The 21813-nt window shown below is 40.4% G+C and overlaps 1 protein-coding gene across 3 annotated transcripts in view; it reads right to left on the bottom strand.

The window, feature by feature from the left end:
• ENPP6 (ectonucleotide pyrophosphatase/phosphodiesterase 6) overlaps positions 1-21813 on the bottom strand; it is a 182614-nt gene that overhangs the window by 97652 nt on the left and 63149 nt on the right. For 2 of the 3 annotated variants that reach the window (XM_072625432.1, XM_072625434.1), the window contains exon 2: positions 11424-11603. The exons of the other annotated variant lie outside the window; for it this stretch is intronic. In XM_072625432.1, the coding sequence (XP_072481533.1) occupies positions 11424-11603 (180 nt within the window). The remainder of the gene's footprint in view (positions 1-11423; positions 11604-21813) is intronic. 3 annotated transcript variants of the gene reach the window in all.

Genomic DNA, 21813 nt, shown 5'->3' on the forward strand with positions numbered 1-21813 from the left:
CTTAGGAAAGTGGCATTAAACTGCAATTCTTGAGAACTGTTTCTCTCTCTCTAACATCGTAGGGCCAAGTTGGATGATAACCTACAGATCACCTCATCCAATTGCCTTATTTTATAGAGACAGGGAACCAAGGTCTCTCAAAGTCACAATGATAATATGGAGCTAAGCTTGGATTTGAACCCAGGCCTACTGACCCTAAAGCAGAGGGTCATATTGAACAGCCAGAATTGGATTGGAATCCCAGTTCTGAGGAATTGATTAGAGGGTTATTGGAGCTATAGTGGATCTGGTCATGGTTAGGGAAACTCAGTTGGAAGAATGGAACTGTGTGATGATGGGCAAATTGCCTGACTTCTTTGAGTCCCAATCTCCTCATCTGTAAAATGGGAATATTTCTAATCCTACCCCCAATAAGAAGGCAGATAGGTGGTACAGTACATAGAATGATGGGCCTGGCGTCAGGAAGATTCATCTTCCTGAATTCAAATCCTGCCTAGGATATTTACCAGCTGTGTGACCCTAGGCAAGTCATTTCATCCTGTTTGCCTCAGTTTCCTCATCTGTAAAATGGAGAAGGAATGGTGAACCACTCTCGGGTCTCTACCAAGAAAACCCCCAGTGGGGTCTTGAACAGCCAGACACGACTGAAACAACTCAACAACAACCCAAACAGGGTTGCTGTTATTTTCTGAGAATATCACAAAAGGCTTAAAGCGTCATATAAATATAAGTTGATATTCTTCTTATTATTATCCAAACATTCAGGACAGCGAAGGTGGTCCAGGTTTGAGGCCTGAAGCTGGGGAAGGCAGCTGCAGAGGGATAAAGTCACTGAAGGGCCTGCGTCTCAGCTAACCGCAGAGCAATAAGCAGCAAAGCTTTCAGCAGTAACCACAGCCCGGGCTTGCCAGCCCAGATCAGCTTCTCTGAAGACAATCAAACTTAATTAGCAGATCCTCTGAGCTGTCAAGCTCCCATTTCTGACTCGGGGGTCTGGACTAACACAGAAGGCAAATGACTGATGCTGTACTCACCTCCCTTGTTCCCTGGATCATGTGGAACCCTGAACTTAGGACATACCATGTCTGCTCTGTGTCAAATGGCGCTCTCCATGGGAGTTAAACAAATTCCCAAGCAAGGCCTGCAGTCAGTCATTCAGTCACTACAGAAGCAAGATGACTGGGCCCCTCTCAAGAGGAGGGAAAGGAATTGCTTGAACCACAAAGAGAAGTAGGGATAAAATTTGATATTGGATTTGAGGGCCTGCTAAAAGACCCTCCTCAACAATGATTTCTCTCCAGCTCACCCTATCACAAAGTCCCAAATTCCTCTTAGGCAGGGCATGGAGCTTCTCCTAGGAGTCAACCATAAGGGTAATAATAGAGGTGGAAGACTTAAATTTGTTAAAATTCCAACTGGTTACTTGGGAGAGGTAACACATTGTCATTAGCAGTCATTAACACCTTGGCTTAAATTAGTTGATCAGATTAATTCTAGGAGGCGCTATCTTTGAGAGAAGAAAAGGCTAGGGTTTACAAAATGTCAGGGCATTGAGTCAAAAGATGGCAAAAGGTATGGGACAGAAGAACACAAATGAGGCTGCCCATTGGGAATGAACTGTGGTGGTTCCCTCTATCACTGGTTTGGGGGAGAGACACCTTGTAAAGGAGTATTCAGCAATGGTGTGCCATTGGTACACTGGCCCATCTGTTGCTGGGCTCATGGTACCATGTAAGAAAGAGTGACTTTTGGTCATGGTGATCTGAATTTTTATTCCTGTCTCTTTAAGTATCATTTTGTATGGTCCAGGCTGCTAAACTTTTTGGGAAAGCAAGGTTGATGTAGCATTTCTATGTTTCCCTACATCACAGGATTCTAGATTTTGACCTGGGAGACACCTTGAAGATCATGTGGTCCAACCCCCTCATTTTCTAGATAAAGAACTGAGGTCCAGTGAGATAAGATCTTTCTCCCAAATCTTTACCCCTTTCCAACTTTCCTTTCTGCATTTAAAAATGTTATACTGAGAATGGGCCATAGGTTTTATCAGACTGACAAGGGTGTATATGACACCAAAAATTCACTATCAGAGGACACTTCCAATGACACCTTTCCTTGATTGTGCTGCATTTATTTACGATGCTCATTCCTGGGAAATAGTTGGGATGTCCCACGGCAGAGCTGTGATTGCCTTTGGGCGTCCCCACAGCACCTGAAGGACAAGCTTTAGTGGAGGTTTCTAAGGTCCTTCTGGGCTATGCCTTGAGTACCTCGGTTATCTCTGTGATGAGCTATTCACACATGTCCTTACCACTGGCGTCTGCCAATTGAGCATCATGGTTGAGAGGTGGCCCCAGAAGTGGGAGACCTTGTGCTGTAGGAGGGACCTTGGTCTCTCTAAAAGCTCTCTGTTGGCCCCTTGAAAACTCATGCCTAGCCTACGCCTTTCTTATTTCCCTGCACATCTATATTAGAGTGAGCTCCTTTCTTCCAGTTATTTATTTCCTTGCCAAGGAGTGGGGGGTATGTGTCCGGACACTGAAATTGGAGTTTGGATGAACTGAGTTCAGATCCCACACCAGACACTTACTAATTGTGTGATCCTAAGCAATTTCGTTCCTTCCTTCCTTCCCTCCCTCCCTCCCTCCCTCCCTCCCTCCCTTCCTTCCTTCCTTCCTTCCTTTTCTCTTTCCCTTTCTTCTCCTCCTCCTTCTTCATTTCTTTCTCCTTTTGTTCCTTCCTTGCTTTCTTTCTCTTTCTGCTCCCTTCTCTCTTTCTCTCTCTGTCTCTCTCTCTCTCAATGAGTAGAAGGAGGTGGAGGGAAAAAAATGAAAACTTGGTAATTTAAAAAATAATAATTTTTAAAAGAAAGTAATCTAACCTCCCGCCCTCCATTTCCTCATCTGTAAATAAGGGAGTGTAATCATCAGATTGTAAGGTCCCTTTTACCTCTAAATCAATGACCCTAACTCATTTAACCTCTTTGAGCCTCAGTATCCCCTTCTTAAAGTGATGGGGTTGGATTCAATGGCCTCCCAGGTCCTTATGGTCCTAAATGCCTTTTTCTATTATAACATGCTCCCTCTTACAAAGGAAATCTTTATCATTTTCCAGTGGCTGAGGAAGTAAACTCTCTAGATAAAAATGAAATATGAAATGAAAAACCAAAATCAAAAACCTTTACCCCTTGCTCTCTCAAAACTCCAGAAACTGAGAATCTCAGAAATATGACTGGCATCAGATAACCCAGGAGCAGAGAATCTGCTTCGTAGTTTCCCAGGGGGAAGACAGCAGGAGGAGTAACAGTGGCCTGGCGCCCAACTGGACTTTCTGGACAGAGTCCTGGCATCTTAAGAATCTATTGGGTTTGATTTGTGGTAGCAGCCTGACCTCATGTGCTACAGTCATGTTAGTCAGCACGATTCCTGGACAGCTTCCCCCATTCCTGGAAACAGAGTCACAGGCCAGGAATGAAGGCGCAGAAACTGCCAGGAGAGGGAATAGAAGTATCTGCTGCTGGTGCAGTTAACACTAAAGAGATACTCATTGTATCATAAGATTTAGAGCTGGAAGTAACTTTAGGGATTATCTAATCCAGAGGTTCCGTAACATATTTGGTATACCACCCCATTTTAAAAAATTACTCAGTGCCCCCTGGAAATCTACTTCAACTCTTTTGACTTTTTAAAAAAAAATTTGTCATTTCAAAAAAAATGATTTTTTAAATGATGCTTCTTAAATTTAATAATTTATTATAAATTTGTGGGGTTTTTCCTGCATTGAAATTTTGATGCAATATTGTGTCATGTAACTGTATAGTATCATATTGTAAACAAGTCATTGCAACACACATGCCTGCTGATGCATGCTGGACTTCCCAACAATGCATGACATACTTGTCTGCCAACACTTGCTTATTAAGACCTCTTGGCAGACTTGACCATTGATTGGTTATAATTTCCATTTTGTGTGTTTATTTGGAAAGTAATATAATCACTATGACTTTAACAGTTACACAACAGATGAAACATATACAAATCGTTTTTCAAAATCCTCTTCTCTGCTTTCCTGATGCTTCTACTATCCCCTTATTTTTATTCAATGCCCTCCAACTGCACCCAAGGCAACTACCTCTCTCCCTCCATCATTCCAGTGACCCACAGAGGGCAGTATTGCCTACTTTGGGAACCTCTGAAGAAACTGAGAAGAGAGGAAATGACTTACATCACATAGCAAGAAGGTGGCAGAGTTGAAATTTGAACCCTGGTCTTCTGACTCCAAACCTAGAGTTGGTCCACTCCAACCACATTTCATTTCTCTGATTTAGCCTATGTGGGGAGGAGCCAGTTTTGCCCTCTCCAATCCAGTCTATGGAACTGGCTCCTGGGTAAAGCAAAAAATGAGGGAAGCTGGAGAAAGACAGACTTGACCCCTTTCTGGTTGAAGAGTTATTAGTCAAAGAGAAATTATTCAACAGCATGGATTTGTGCTTGAAATTTAAGGCCATCAGGTGTTGAGGATGTCGTTCTGCAGTGTGTGTGTGTGTGTGTGTGTGTGTGTGTGTGTGTGTGTGTGTGTGTGTGTGTGTAGAGAGACAGAGAGATGGAGAGATAGACATAGACACAGAGAGAGAGAGAGAGAGAGAGAGAGAGAGAGAGAGAGAGAGAGAGAGAGAGGTGGGGGGGATCTTTTCAATTAAAAGAACTCTCAATAAAAAGAATTAAAAGGGTCTGAATTCCCCAAATAATGGGTAATCCCAAATGACCATCCTGTGTCTGAGTTGAGATTATCCAACAACCAATCTATTGTTTCTCTGATACCTTTCTAAATCTATAATTTTATAATGTCTGGCAATGTCGCCACTTTTTCAGTGACTGAGGTTTAAAATCTTAGAAACATTTTTTCCTTCTTTCTTTTCTTTCCATATCCTGCACATTGATACAGTGGCCAAGTCCAATACTGCCTTGAATCAGTATGCTTCTTTCCATTCACAACACTGCTGTTTAGAAGCTGAAACTATACTAATGTCCCCTTAACTGGTAAACCTCCTTGCCTCCACACAGATGCCAAATTAATCTGCATACATATGCTTAATGCATTCTTAGCCCAAATCTGATCCTATCACTCCCTTGCTCAGAGATGTACAGCATGCCTCTTCATGTCCATTTCTTATAGAATAAAATGCAAACATCTTATTTTGTCATTCAAAGCCCATCACTTTCTTGTGCCAGTTAATATTCAAGCTATATTGGACCAATAGCTATTCCTGGATCTGGTTCTGTCCTTTTGTACTAGGGATTCAGGCCATTCCTCTCACTGCTTACCTGGAACACATTGTCTCCATATTGTTCACCACTTGAAATGCTCTTCTTTCAAGTTCTGGGAACTTGAGGCCTGGGAAAGACTTTAGCTTAGAAAGGTCAAGGTCATCCATTGCATCCGAAGCTACCATCCTGACTTATGTCTTGCCCCTGGACTGTGATGACTCTGGAGGAGACAGTGAGGCTGACAACGTTGTGCAGCTCTGCCTCACTTAAATCCAATTCACACAAAGTCAAGATGTCACCCTCCTGAAGTCATTAATCCTCTTTGAGAATGAAGGACAGACAACAAAAGATACCATCTCCACCATGAAAACATTCCTGATCTCTCCCCTCCTATATGCTCAGATAGAAGTGATCCCTTCCTTCCCAATTACTCATTTCTTTCTCAAAGTGGTTAGATAAGCAGAGGGCCTGGAATCATGAAGACCTGTGTTCAAATCCTGCCTCAGACATTTACTTAGCTGTGTGAACCTGGACAAGTTACTTATGCTCTCAGACTCAGTTTCAGCAAAAGCACCTACCTCCCAGGGTTGCTGTGAGGGTCAAATAAGTTAACCAATGAAAAGTGATTTGCAAACCTCAAAGTGCTATTTAAATGGAGCCAGGTACTATTTCAATTTGACCTTTCCTATGGAACTTACCCTTATATAACTTACTTGTGAACTTGTCCTTGTCCCCTAGACCAAAAGATTCCTGAAGATACATATGATGCCATTTTTTAAATCAAAAACTATGCCCTTTTCATCTTTGGATGCCCAGCATTTAGCCTACTGCACATAGAAAGCACACTGCCTAGAGCAGGCACTGAAAATGCTTATCTAATCAGAAGGATTGAATTGAGTGTTTGCCTGATTTTCTTTTTGAGTATCCTAATTTATTCATACTTTGGAAATAAAAAATGGGGGAGACACAGTTAAACAGAAGTATTCTGAAAAAATATTTGTTATTTTTAAAGGATTGCAAATTCAATAGGAGTCAACACCCCAAAATGATAATGTAATCTTGGGCTCCCTTAAGAGAGGCACCACTTCTAGGAATACAATATTGCTACTAATGACGATGATAAGATGATGGCTAATAATTATATAATGCTTACTATGTGCCAGGCACTGTGCTAAGTGCCTTACAATTATTATCTTGTATGATACTCACGACAATTCTGGGAGCTAGGTGCAACTATTATCATTTTACTGATGTGGAAACTGAGGCAAACAAAAGTTAGGTGACTTGTCCAGGATCATATAACTAGTAAAGGTCTGAGGCTGTATTTGAATTCAGTTCTTCCCACCTGGCTGCCCTCTGAATATGGACATAATTGTCACTCTGTACTCTGTAGTCTTGCTAGACCTCATCTGGACTATGGGGTTCGGTTCTGAGCACCATGTTGTAAGAAGGACATGGATAAATGGGGGAGTATCCAGAGGAGGGTAATTAGAGTGATAAAGACCTTTGAGTTTATGCCAGATGAGGATTAGTTGAAGGAATTGGACACATTTTGTCTGGAGAAATAGAACAGGTTGACTATGACAGCTACCTTCAAGTAAATACTTGAATTGATTGTGGAAAACTATTCAGTCCCACCAGAACTGAACCAGAAGTAATGGGTAGAAGTTACAAAGTGACACATTTAGGTTTGACATCAAGAAGAAATATCCTAATAAATGAAGATGTCCAAAAACTGGAATGAGCTTCCTCAGGAGCACTGGAGTGGTTTTTCATCCTTCATTTTCAAAGAGGACCAACAATATCATGAGGTGACATCTTGACTCGTACATGAATTGTATTTAAGTGAGGCAGGGTTGTACAAAGTTGTCAGCCTCATTTCCTCTTCCAGAGGCATGAAAGTTCAGTGGCAAGAAAAAGTCAAGACAATTGTTGATTACCCGGGATGTAGTGGTTGACTTTGGTCTCTTTGATGTCTATAATGCCTGCTTCAGCTCCCTTCACGGCCATTGGAACAAATTGTTCTCATTTGCCCATTCCACTGGGGGAAGTCTTCCCAGGTTTGGAGTAGACCTCGTTTGACACCCCTCAGTTACCCTCAACCTAGTTTAGCCTGTCCCCCTAAATGGTTTACTGGAGTGTGGGCCATTGCATATACTACAGCTTCTTGGGGCCACAGGTGAGAGTTGAGTGCCAGGTAGACACCAAAAGTGAGTGAACAGCCCTTAAAAGATCTTGGTAAACCTTCACGCCAGAACTGTTAGTCCTTTCCTGAACACTTAATACACTCCTGGAGTCCTTTAAGCAAAGGCTGGAAGATCACTTGTCTGGCATATTCCAGAGGGGATTTCTTTGGTATATGGATGGCATTAGATGGTCCCTGAGGTCCTTTCCTACTCTCAAAGCCTCTGATTTCTTTGGGGCATGTGCTTATTTTCATAGGGTGATGAGAAGAGGCGGTAGGGAAGTCTCTGATTATTTCATCCAACTCAGTGGCACCAGTTGGGGAGGTGCTGTTTACAATATTAGATTTCTGCCAGAGTGGGCTGGGCTGGCTTGGGGGCTTGGCTGTCTTCTCCGGGGAGTCCTCTGTCAGACTGCTGCTTTGTCTATCTGATAGGAAGATTTGAACCATTGCCATTTCTAAATTGCGTTTCTAAATATTGACTTAATGGGGGGACCCAGAGTGTCATAACACAGCTTACTGGGTCCATGAAAATGTTCCAGGCCTTGTGGAGAGGTCTGCAAAATGTCCTGTGGAGAGCAGGGAAAGGAAGATGTAGATCTGAGAATAAGAAAAATGATCTAATGGCCCCAGTCTCAGATTTTCTGGGGCAGATGTCTGATTTTCTTTCCACCTATCCTAATTTATTTGGCATGGTTATATTAGAAGTTGTTCTGAAAAGATCTGGGGGCTTTAAAGGATTCCCAATGTGACTCAGCTCCCCAAAACATTAATGGGCTCTATTAAGAGAGAAATATAAAAATAACAGCTAACATTTAGATAGTGCTTACTATATGGCAGGCATTGTGGTAAGCATTTTACAATTAATATCTCATTTAATCTTCACAACAGCTCTGTGAGGTAGGTGGGGAGATACCTCCCTTAATCACCAAGAGATGAATGAACAGCCTCTGCATTATTGGCTGAGGGGGAAGGGGGCAATGTTTGGCCATTAATCACTCAACTGCAAACTAGGAAGAAAGGGAGGTGTTGGTGATATCTTGGTAGGGCCCTATAGCATCCACTCCACCAATGCATAGGCTCTCGAGTCAGGATATTCATGTAGCATCCTGGGGAACTAGACAGTTTGGTGACTACCTGGCAGAAAGTAAGGAGCTTGGTTGGAGTTTTGGGAGCACTGGTCCAGTAGAGAGCCCTCTGAGCCTGGAGTCAGGAGGATGTGAGTTCAAATTCAGCCTCGGTTGCTTCCTAGCTGGGCAAGTCAATTAACCTCTGGCTGCTTCTGCTTCCTCTTTTGAGAAATGGGGATCATAATAGTGCCCACCTTCCAGAGTTGTCATGATCAAATGAGATGCCTGGCACATAGTACATACTTAATAAAGGTTTATTCCCTTTTCTTTTCTCATGAAGGATTGGAAGTTTCCCAAGAAACAATACTGGATGATCAGCTTTATCATAGGATAAAGATTTAGAGCTAGAAAGGACCTCAGAGGTAATCTAGAACAACCACTTCATTTTACAGATGGAGAAACTGGGCTGTAGGAACTTTAAGCAACTTGTCCAAAAGTCCCAGAGTTAGTCACTGGCAGATCTGAGGTTCAAACGCAGGCCATCTGACTCCATATTCTACTGCCCCATACTGCCCCATCCAGTACTGAGAGTTTTAAAAATTATATGATTACACCCCAGGCACTCTTCAAAGTGCTTTTTACAAACATTATTTAATTCAATCCTCACAACAACCCTGTGAATTAGACATTATTATCTCTGTTTTATGAGATAATCTGAGGCTGTCATTTTCTAAGGATAAAGGAAAAATTACATATGGGACACATTGAACTGCACAGCTAGGTGGCAAAGTGGATAGAGCACCAAGCTTTGAGTCAGGAAGATGTATCTTCACAAGTTCAAAACTGGTCTCAGACATTTATTAGCTGTGTGACCCTGGGCAAGTCATTTTACCCTGTTTGCCTCAGTTTCCTTCTCTGTAATTTCCTTCTCCTTAATGTAATCTCCTTCCTGGAAAAGGAAAAGCCAAACCACTCTTTGGCAAACCTTGCCAGGAAAACCCCAAATGGGGTCACAAAGAGTTGGACACAAGTGAAATGACTGAAAAACTACCACCACACTGAATTCTTTGGATACATATGGTTATCTATATCAATCCAAGTAACTGATGATAAAGTGGATGAAAGAGGAGAAGAAGCTCATTCTCCAGCCTACGGGGACAGAATGAGCAATGGCTCTGGAGGCAGGGAACCTGAGTTCGAATCCCACCTCTAACCCTCACTCACTGCATGATTTCAGACTCCATCTATAGAATGAGAGGATTGGGCCTGGTAGTCTAAAGTGCCCTTGCATGTTCCTAGAAGTCTGACATCTCACAGTCCTGCAGAGGGAAGAGAATGTCTGTGCAGTCACACAGTACAGGGCTCCTCCTCTTCTTCCCTGGAAGAGAAAGTCAGGAAGGGGAAGCATAGAGAAGGCCTTCTCCCTATTTATAACACACATTGCCTGGCCCAGACGGATAAGACTGTTTAGAGGGAGCTCTTTGTGATTTGGGGGAAAGCTTCAGGAGAGTGCCATAATAAAGGTCCATTCTGGTGTTTCTCCTACCCAGGAAACACTTAGAATAGCTGGATGCTTACACTGAAGTGCCCTCAATTATTCCATCTTTGGTCTGATGAGACAGGCATGGCTCCCTCTGGCTTTCACGATGACACCATGAACTCACATCATGCCTCACCACTTGCGTGTTTCCTATATCTATGATTTCATTTGTACCTTAGAACAACCTGGTGAGTGGGACAGACGTGCTCCCCATTTAGAACAATGTGGTAAAGAGTAGGAAAAGTGTAGGAAAAGAACACTGAGATTGGCAACCAAAGATCTGGATTTCAATCTCAGCTCTGCCAAAAATTCACCCTGTGATCTTAGAGAAGCCACACTCTACCTGCATTAGCCTCAGTTCCCTTAACTTTAAAAATGACAGGGTTGAACTAGGCAATGTCTAAAGTCCCTTCTAGCTCTAAATCCTAGGATGAAGTTGACCCCATGAGTATAATAAAGGTTAAGGGACTTATCCAAGGTTCTCCTCTTAGGATGTGGCAAGACTGAGACTCAAATTCAGATCATCTGAATCACACTATACCTGATCTTAGGTTATCCAGCAACCATAATGTTGTTTCCTCTCCATCAAACGAATGAGGTGGGGTGATGCAGTGGAAAGAGTAATTGGTCTTGGAGTCAAAAGACCTGAGATCAAGTGTTGGGTCTATCACTAATTACATGTGCATCCCTGGGCAAGTCATCCATCTGAGTCTCAGTTTCCTCTTCTGTAAAATGGGAATTAATGCTTGTACTACCTCACAAAGTTGTTGTGAGTAATAATAGGTGATATTTCTATAGCACTTTAAGGTTTGAAAAGTTCTTTACATGATTTTTTTTTTTTGCATTTATTCCTTACAAGACTCCTAGGAGGAACGTGCTATCATTTTTAAAAATTTTTTTTAAAAATTGTTAAATTTTATATTTCATATATTTGTAAATATTGATTTTTTTATAATTTAAGTTGTTGGCTTTATTGACATATAGTTGGGCAAAGTAGCTTTAAATAATCTTTACTCCTTCAAAAAATTTTTACTTTTTAAATTTTTTAAAAAATTAATTAATTTACAGGAGGTGCTATTATTAACCCCATTTTATAGATGAGCAAATTGAGATTAAAAGTGACTTGGCCAGGGTCACACAGCCAATAATTATCTGAAGTGAGATTTGAACCCAGGTCTCCCTTATTCCCTGTAAGTTACCCTACCCACCACACTCTGCTTCTATCTTTGAATGTGTTGCTCGTACCATTACGTGGCCTTTCTATAGGATTTTAACTTTTGAAGTTCTACTTTCATGATCTGTGAGTTGGCCTAAAAGAGATTTTGTCATTTGGTGGGATGGGAAGATTTTAAGACACTAACCTGGCCAGTAATACATAGATACATTCCGTCTTGCCTTGGTCATGGTGATCCACAGTGGCTCTGATCCATTCCACCAGAGAGGCATCAAGCTGTCCTTATTGACCCCAATGTCAAATGATTTGTTTGTATTAGGATCCCACATGTAGTTTCCAGTCATCTGATGGACTTCACAGTGGCGACCTGTGTTTAAGAAATGTATATATATATACATATATATATGTAAAGTCATTAGCTTCCCATTCATTCAGAACTGCAAGGGCCATTAACTTTTTATCAATTTATAACTTCAAAAAAATTTTTCCATCTGTTTATAACTTTTTAACTTTATATAACTTTTAATATAATTTTATACCTATTTATAACTTTTTAAACTTTTTTGTCTATTTATAACTTTTCAACTTTATATGACTTTTTAAACTTTTTTTATCTATTTATAACTTTTTAACTTTATATAACTTTATAAAAATATTTTATCTATTCACAACTCTTTAACTATACAACTTTTATAACTTTATATAACTTTTAATATAATTTTTGCAACTTTATTTATAACTATTTTAACTTTTTTATCTATCTATAACTTTTTATCTACTTAGTGTCTGTTTAGTTTGTATTCTGTCCCTTTCCTGTACTGCACCATCTAAAAACAAACAAAATGAATCATCGGCTTCAATACAGAAACGTCCAATATTTGGGCTTAGGTCACGGAATGAGGGACACACGCCAAATAAGTGGCTATTTTAAGTTCAACAAGGAACAGAATGCCCCAAAATTCACCATTGAACAAAAACTGAGGTCTGAATAAGAAATGACATGTGAGCAACGAAATTGTTTGGAAGCTTTCTTATTTCCCAATCCTCCCCCATTTCCCTGCCACCTCTACCACCCATGGCCTCAAAAGGAGACAAATGAAAATTCTGTCAAATCCATCCGTTCCCCAGAGGGGCTGCCTTTTTTGTGCCCTATGATGTGAGAACCTGTGATAGTTGGAACTGTTAGATGGAAAGAAAGAGGTTGAAATTTTTAAAGCAAAGCAAGCGAAATGAACCAGGAAGATGAATTCTAATACTAAAGTGAATGTTGGCTCTTCTGGGTTTCAGCCATGTCCCAAGAGAGAAGCTAGAAGTAACAGGTACCCACCAACACCGCGTAAGAACTCTACGGAGACATCCCACTTCAGTGTTTAACTCGGAAGTAAACCCATGACATCTTTCAAGGAAAAATAATATAAACATTGGCAAGACCCTCAAATACAGCTTCCATTTGGGGCAGAGTCATTTGGCACCAGGCTCAAATTCTCTGACTATGTTTAATTGAAGTTTTTCTTTCTTTTTCTTCATTTATTTTCTTTTTTTAAAGGGGGTGGGAGGGAGAGGAAACAGCAGTCTGGGGGGCAAAAGGACCACCAGAAGAAAAGCGGTCTCCTTTGTCCAAGAAACTTAGGCAGCTCTGAAGCTACCATCCATGGTAAACCAAGTGCTAGACTTAGGGTCCAGGAGCCTGGGTTTGAATCCTGTCCATATCATCTGGTGTCTGTGACCTTGACTTTAACCTTTCTGGACATCTTTTTCTTCACCTGTAGAACAAAGGGGTTGGGACTAGAAATCTGTAAGGTCCCTTTCAGTTCCAAATTGATGATCCTCTATGACCCATGACTCTACCACTACTGCTGATATTAGTACAATAGTAAGAGCACTGTCCTAGCCTTGGAATCAGACTTAAGGCCTGCTTCAAATGGTTGCTAGCTGTGTGACTGCAGACAGACACCTCTTCAGCCTCCATTTCCCCATGTGTAAAATGATGACCTTCATACTTGACTTGACCTGGCACACATTAGTTGTGTGGAAAGTGCTTCGGAAAATTTAAAGCCTTAGAAGGGTTAGGGTTAGGGTTAGGGTTAGTTCAGCTTTTAAAACTTGAAAAATTCTGTCTTGTCCCAACTGCTCCATCTTCTTTGTAGCAGTGCCTAAAGGTCTAAGTGGATGAGATTTTAAAAACTGAACTAAGACTTCAGTTCAACCTAAATAAATGTGAATTTTGATCACTTGTCATTTTAACACTGACCTTGGAGTTACAGGACATAAATCTGTATCTTGGCTTTGCCGTTTGCTATCTCTCTGACCATAGGGAAGTTATTTAACCTCTCTGGGTCTCAGTTTCCTCAATTTGTAAAATGAAGGGATTGGATAAGAAGACCTAAAAGTTCCCTTCTAGATATAGGATCCTAAGAGGTATTATTATTATCTAGGGCTCCACAATATCTACTCTGTAGTACCAGAAAACGATTTAATTCCAAAGGGAGGCTCATTGTTAGTTTGACAGTTTTGAATGGAAGGTTAAAAAGTTGGTTTCATGAAACTCTCTGGGTCTTTAGGTTGGTTGGTTGGTTTAGGTCTGCAGCTTTTTGCCTCATTGTGGTCTATCAGTGAAGTGCTTGAGAGTCAACTGAGGCAGTTCAGATATCAGGGGACTTTCTCTGATTGACTACTATTTTCTAGATGGTATGGAGTCTCCTTGAAAAATTCTGTATTGCTTTAATTTGCATTTCTCTAATCAATAACAATTTAAAGCATTTTTTCATGTGACTCTAAATTCTTCTGATTTCTTCATCTAAAAACCATCTATTCATATCCAAATGTATAATTTTGGGAAATAACCTATTCATATAGATTTTACAGAGTTCTTTATATGAGATATGAGCCCTTTTTCTGAGAAATTGCCTCCCTAATTTTCTGCTTTCCTTTTGAACTTGGCTACATTTATTTGTAGAAATCTTTCTGATTTAACATAATTAAAATTATCTGTTTTATACCACTGTTATCTTTTGTTTATTCATAAATTATTTGCTCATCCATAAGTCTAATAAGTAATGTGCTCCATGTTCTTCAAATTTCCAAATCTCTCTTCATATCTAGGTCACACATCCATTTTAACTTTATCTTAGTAAATGATGTCCTGTAAGACATGGGTCTATGCTATATTGCACCAACTACTCCATCGCCTTTGTAGCGTAGCCCCTAAGGGGCCAGGTGGATGAATCAAAGTTGCTTTAGGAAGCTTAGGACAGATAGCTGGGTAGCACAATGGATGCTGGGCTTGGGGGTCAGATGGTTGTTCAGTCTTTTCAGTCATGTCTAACTCTTCATGATCTCATTTAGAGTTTTCTTGGCAAAGATGTGGGAGTGAGTTGCCATTTCCTTTTCCAGTTCTTCTAACAGTAAGGAAACTAAGGTAAACAGGTGACTCATTCAAGGTCAGACAGCTAGTAAATGTGTGAGGCCAGATTTGAACTCGGGAAGATGAGTCATCCTGACTCCAGACCCAGCAGTCTATCCACTGTGCCATCTACCTGCCCTTGAACTTGGAGTGTCAAGCAGTCTTAGGTTCAAATCTTGTTGCAGACCCTTTCTAGCTGGGTAGCCTTGAGGAGTTCACTTTAACCTTTCTCAGACTCAAGTTTTTTCATTTGCAAAATGGAAATAATGATAACATCTTCCTCATGTAGGTGTCTTGAAGATCAAATGAGATAATACACACAAAATGCTTTGCAAATCTACAATCATTACAAAAATGTCAGCTACAGAGGCTACAGATAAGAGGCAATAAAGGACAGAAATTGTGTCTCAGTGAGAATTCTTTCTCTTGGAATACTGAGACATCATGTGGATACTGAGACATCATGTGCATATTGGGGGATAGACCTCCTGTCTCCAGTGTCAGAGCCATTCCTATGTTCAGACTCAGAAAATGTCTCAGGGAAATGCTTCCTTAAGTTTCAAACTTGACTTTGAACATTATCAGACTTATGGGCTTTGCAAAGTCATCCAACTTTTCATCTTGAAAAGGAACAAGGTATGGGTACCATCTTGAGGTACAATAGACTTCTGAGAAATTTTGACTGGGATGTGAACCCAAAGATGGTGCCTCATCTGTCTATTGCATAGGACAAATCCTTAGGAACTAGTCCTGGAAGGGTATAGTTTTAGCAGGGGTACCAGAGAGTGATTTAATTCCAAAGGGAGGCTCATTGTTAGTTTGCCAGTTTTGAATGGAAGATTAAAAAGTTGGTTCCATGCAACTCTCTGGGTCCTTAGGTTGGTTGGTTTTGGTCTGCATCTTTCTGCCTCATTGGGCTCATTTTGGTTCTTGAGTCACGAATCCTTGGGTTTAAATCTCACCTCTGAGACTAGTTGCGTGATCATGGACATGTTGTTCAACCTCTTTCAGTTTCAGGTTCCTCATCTGTAAAATGACACCTTGATGAGAGATTGGAGAAACTCCTCTAGTTCCCAATGACTAGAACTACCTGAAGGATGATGGACTGATTGGCACTCATGGGGATAGACTTGTTGGAGAGGAGACCCTGCCCTATGGTCTGGAAAAACAACAAGTGACACTAGCTCTCTCTGTCTCTCTGTGTTTCTGTATCTGTGTGTGTGTGTCTTTCTCTCTCTCAATCTCTTGGAGTTTGGTAATAGACCCGAATACTAGCAGAGTAGAACTGTGTTCTGGGGAAGTGAAAAAGAATGTATGTACCTGTAAAGTTTCCTCTCTGTAAAAGCAGTAAATTGTGGCAGAAGGATATGGTGTGGGGAGATGTGTCCTTACATTGAGTTTGCAAGAAGGATCTGGAAATTAAATTGTTTAAAGAGAAGGGAGATTTCCAAGCCAGTAGAAGCTTTGGGAGTTGTCTATCAACTCTCAAAGTGATATTAGCAGCCAAAGTGATCTTCCTAAAGCACAAATCTGATTTTGTAATCCTCTACTAGGAATAAGTGGGTGCCTCAGTGGTATAATCTTCCCCACCCATTAATAGGCCTCAGGTGGAGCCCATTAAGGAAAGCTTGATTAGGGAAGGCTTGTTTTGTAAGAAAGTCCATACCTTTTGTTAATTGGTAATGAGGCACTGGGTCAGGAAGTTCTTGATGCTCTCTAGCTCTGAAAAGTGTATATATGCTCTGAGGTGAGGTTTTGGTTTGGGGTCTTACTCTTTGGTAGAAGGTTCATGTGATATGATCAGATGAGATTCTAGGTAGCAGTTAAGGAGCACATCCCCCCCCCCCTCACCCTCTTTGAAAACCCAGGTGTTGGTGTTTGTCTCTCTGGTAACTACGAAACTATGCATGTAGGTAATGATCAGACAGTTAGATCTGTCTGTTGATCTGTGATGTACATATTGCTTACTGTCAGACAGTTAGAAGCCCTGTCTGTTGGTCTTTATTTCTCTGTTTGTATTTTCTTTGTTGGTGAATGTAATTAAAAAAGATTGTTGATCCCTTAAAAGTTGCTTTCCCTTTAGAAAAGCAGATCTAAAAGCCTGTGCTAGCAGGCCATTCTGAATGTGTCAGGGTGCTTTCTGCCACAAGTGAATAGAGCAGTGGACTTAGAATCAAAAGGACTTATCAAATCTGACCTAAGACACTTACTACCTATGTGACCCTGAGCAAGTCACTTGATCCTGTTTGCCTTAGTTTTACTCATCTGTAAAATGAACTGGAGAAGGAAATAAGCTATTCCAGTATCTTTGCCAAGAAAACTCCAAATGGAGTTCCAAAGAGTCTGACACGACTGAAAACTGAACAACAACAATGAAAAGCTACAGAGTTCCTTATTATCTCCTGAACAAAGCCTTCATAGTGAGACCCCTTCCTACTTTTATAGTCTCCTCACAATGTATTCCTTTCCACAAAATCTTTGATCCATTGACATTGGCTCTTGCTGTTTCTTAGCCATGATACATCATCTCCCATCTCCATATCTTTTCATTAGCCGTCCCCCAAGGTTAGAATGCTCTCCTTCCTTCTGGCTTCCTCTGGTTTTCTTCTCATTCAACCTAAATCCAACCATCTACAAGAAGCCTTCCCTCTCCCCTCCATACCTACCCCTTGCTAGTACCTTCCCTCTGAGATTGTCTCCCACTTATCCTGTATATATCTTTTATGGACATATATTTGTTTGCCTGTCATCCCTCCATTAGAAGGGACAGTGAACTCCTTGAAGGTAGGGACTGGCTTTTTCTGTTGTTGTTTAACACAATCCCTGATATATTAACAAACATTTGTTGACTTGACTTGTCCCATGAGTAATCCCAAATGTGAGAGTTTACAAATCCTAGGATCATACCTTCTAAAAAGAAAAAGGAGATTTCCTAATGCACTGTATTCCTGAGAGAAAGAAGGAGATTATTCTCGTAGTTCCTGTGAAGCATCCTACTTAGAGAACAAAGACAGTGAGTTATGGGAAGATTCTGGAGCCAGTAGGAGGGGGTTGTTTGATTAGTAGGCTTTAAAGTATGTTTATCTTATTAGGGAAGTACAAATGCAAAGGTAACGCAGTACAAGCCTTAGGGAAATTGTAGAGGATTCTGGGAAAGAGTGACCAACATGTCCCAGTTGTCTTGAGAAGTAACCCCTAGCTTCATCTCAGCTCCCTTCTAAGGGAAGCTCATATGTTGAGTACTTTACGTCTCTTCGTAGGCTTGTAGATTTCTGTGATACTTTTACATCTTGTATATTTTCTATGGAGTAAAATGAAGTATCTCTTGTACCTGAAATACATGTGGTACTTAAAGCACTTTCAAGGAGGCTGGCAATATACCCTTATGGCCATTAGGTGGTGCTATGGATACCACCCTGGATTTGGAGACAAAAAAACTGTGGAGTTCAAATCCAAACTTATTAGCTGTGTGACCCTGGGCAAGTCACTTAACCTTTGTTTATCTCAATTACCTTATGTATAAAAGGGAGATAATAATAGCACTTACTTCACAGGGTTATTGTAAGGATTACAAGAGATAGTATTTGTAAAGAGCTTTGCAAACCTTAAAGCCCTATATTATTAACTATTATTTGAGGGAACCTAAGCATGAGATTTACCATGAATACATTAGGAGACTTTTTTCTTGGATCAACTTCATGTGGGTGCAAGAAGAGAAAAAGAATAAATAACCCTGTGGAAGAATTAAATCAATCAAATCTGTAAGAGTTTAAAACCTTTGGGAAGCCCTGGGTCAAAGGATTCAGAGATAATATATGTAAAGCACTTTGAAAACTAGAAAGCAAATGTAAATGATTATGATGATGATGAAGGCAATGAACTACTTATTTTTGGAGTAACCTGGAATAAGGAAAAGAGCCCCACACTTGGAGTCAGGAGACCTGAGTTCTAGTCTCAATTTTATGACTAACTAGCTATGTGATTTTAGGACATTTCTGTTTTCCAGGCTTGGGTTTCCTCTTTTATAAAATGAAGGTTTGGACTATCAGTGGTGTCAAACTCAAATCAAAATAAGGCCCACTCATATTGACCTAGAAAACCATATATTAGCATTATCTATGTTCTATTGTATTTTTATTTATTTGTTAAATATTTTCAATACATTTTAATCTGGTTGGTTTTATTCCCAAATATTCCTGTTAAGTGTTATTATATCTGAACTAAATGATCTCTAAGGCCTTTCCAACTTGAATATTCTGAGATTCCATAGTGGAATTCCTATGTTGCTGCCTTAAATGCACTTGAAAGACTCAGATTCACTTCATCATGGTGGACCTCTGAGTTCCTTGGTTTAAGGAGCACTCAGTGTCAAAACTCCCTCAAAAGGTTCATATCAGCATCTATTATTAGAGCAATGTTTAGGACACTGAAAGGTTGAATATTTGCCTGGAGCCATGCATCCAACATCTTTGAGAGTCTGGACTTAAAGTCAGGTCTTCCTAACTTGAAGGGCAACCTTCTTACTATAGCACAGTCTCTCAGACTCAAATGCCCAAATTTTACATATAAAATACAATCTTGTGATATTCCCTCTGTCTTCCTCTTCTCATTGCTTACTTTGGCTTTCAGTAAAATTTCTACCCCCTTTCCATGAGCTCTCCAGGCCTCTAAAACTGTCATAAACTCTGTTTCCCATCAGTATATACTTGGAAGTTAATCTTATCTGATTCACCCACTCAGAAAAGGTCTCTGCCCTTGTGAGATAGCAAAAACCAGAGATATTATGAGGTTCAAATGAAATAACAGATGGAAAGCACTATGCAAACCCTAAAGGGTTATATAAATACCAATTATTCTTATTAATTGTTGTTAGCCTACCGTCACCAGACCTCTAGTCTGGACTGTCCAAAAAATAAAAACAACCCCCTCCCCCCCAAAAAATCTCATGTATAAACACAAACTTGTAAGATTAATCTGCCTTATTAACATGTTTAAGTAAAAAATCGACAAAATAAGATTTGACTCATAGTAGTTGCGGATTTCTGATGTGTAAATGCTCACACATAATTTAACCATGGGCTCTCAAGCAGTCTTAACTGGCTCTAGCTCACCTTCAGCTTACATAATGCTTTAGATTCACAAAGTATTTTCCTTATAGTATCCTTCCAGGAAAGTAGAGCAAGATTTACTATCCCCATTTGACAAATGAGGAAATTGAGGCTAAGAGAATTTTCATAGGATCATATATCTAGAGCTTAAAAAAACCTCAGAGGTTACCAATTCCCTCATTTTGCAGATGAAGAAACTGAATTTCTGAGGTCTTTTTTTTGGCTTGTTTTCCCATTTGTTTCAGGAAAATCTAATATCCTCATGGTCTAGTTCATGACTGGTTTCCCTCAGATAAGGATCCCTACCTACTATGAAAGTACTTGCGGTACCACATGTATATTAGGCATAGGACAGCCTTCATTTCATCCCATTGAAAATACCCAAGATGCAAAAGACTTGAAATAGGTACAGAATAGTTTGCCCAAGGTCTTACAGGAATTAGAGGTAAGAGCTAACACACAAACCCAGGTTTTCCTAACTGAATCCAGTATCCTTTCTGCTACAGCAGACTGTGTAGTAACAATAGGAGGCAGCGATTTATTCTAGCCTTCCCAGGAACTTGGACTTCCCAAAACTGTAAGTAAGGTCTGAGAATGGAGGTTCACTTGGTTTCAGTTGCTGTTTTCTTGGACAGGTTGACTTTGAAGAGGATCTGCACTTTTTTCCTGTAGGTCTTCATAAGCAAAATTCACAACCAGTGGCAAGATAGCCACTATTTACCAACAACTCTTTAGAGAATCTCAGCTCTGCATTTAAACTGCAGGGCTTCCCTCTGTCAGCTCTTCATCACAGAAGAAGCCTTAATCCCCAGTGGCTGCCCTTTGTTCTGAGAAGAGCAGGCCTTTGTGGAAGGCAGCAGGAGGAATTTGCTCACAGTCTCCCTGTCTGTTCAGAATCCTCCTCCCCTTGCTGAGATGTTTTTCCTGCTCATGAATATGCTGAGACGGACAGCCTGTGTGTGCAATCTGATCCAGTGTTTTTCTCAGCTCTCTTGTTGTCTGAATAGAAGTGGCAGTAGAAGAAGGGGAAAGAAATCAAAGAAAGTAGTGCCCCAGCTTCTGTCTCATTCACATGGGAGCTACCTGACCCTTCCTTATCTACTTTGACTTGTCTGGGACTCTTCCTGAGTTTGCTCCAGACAGGCTCTCAGCTGATGGTCTAGCCTTCTGAGTTCTCAGTCCAGGCATGCTAATATTCTAGTTTCACAACTTTATAACCTTACAGGACAGTGGCTGTTGTAGAGATATCTGTTTCTTCCTTGGCAATTTTGTCGAACTTAGTAATCAGGGCCAGGAGGGGTGATGTTGGTATTACTGTGGTTTAGTCATTTTTCATTCATGTTCAACTCTTTGTGACTCCACTTGAGCTTTACTTGGCAGAGACAATGGTGTGGTTTTCCATTTCCTTCTCCAGCTTATTTTACATATGAGGAAACTGAGGCAAACAGGGTAAAGTGACTTGTCCAGGGTCACATAGCTAGTAAGTGACTGAGGCTGTATTTGAACTCACAACTCTAGGTCTGGCATTCTATCCACTGTATCCCAAGATGAAAGGGGGTATCTTCCAGAATAGATATCTCCCACAGACGTCTGAATCTTACTCTCTTTCTCCCTCTCTTTTATTTAAATTAATCTCTCCTTCTCCATTACCTAGAACCAGGAATTCTTATCTTTATTGGTATAGTGGACCTTGTTTGCAGTCTAGAAAAGCCTATGGACCTCTTCTCACTCTCATGTTTTTAAAGGTATAAAATAAAATATATAGAATTATAAATGAAGCTAATTATATTGAAAGCAATAAAAATATTTTTTGTTTAAAACAAACAAGTTCACAGACTTCAGGTTAAGAACCCCTGATTCAAGACTGAAAGCTACTCAAGAGAACTTCATTCTGTCTACTAATGCCTACACCTGTGTTCAGTGTGTGGTGATTAATGAATGTTTGCTGCGGATGGACTTTCTCAGAGAAACTAGGAAAGATGTGTTGAATGGACTTTTATTTGCTGAGATCTCCCAGGATTTCAGAACTGATGATTTTTTTCTTACTGGTTAAATCTCCTCCCCCA

Source organism: Notamacropus eugenii, chromosome 7 (assembly GCF_028372415.1).
Source record: "Notamacropus eugenii isolate mMacEug1 chromosome 7, mMacEug1.pri_v2, whole genome shotgun sequence".
Lineage (NCBI taxonomy): Eukaryota > Metazoa > Chordata > Mammalia > Diprotodontia > Macropodidae > Notamacropus > Notamacropus eugenii.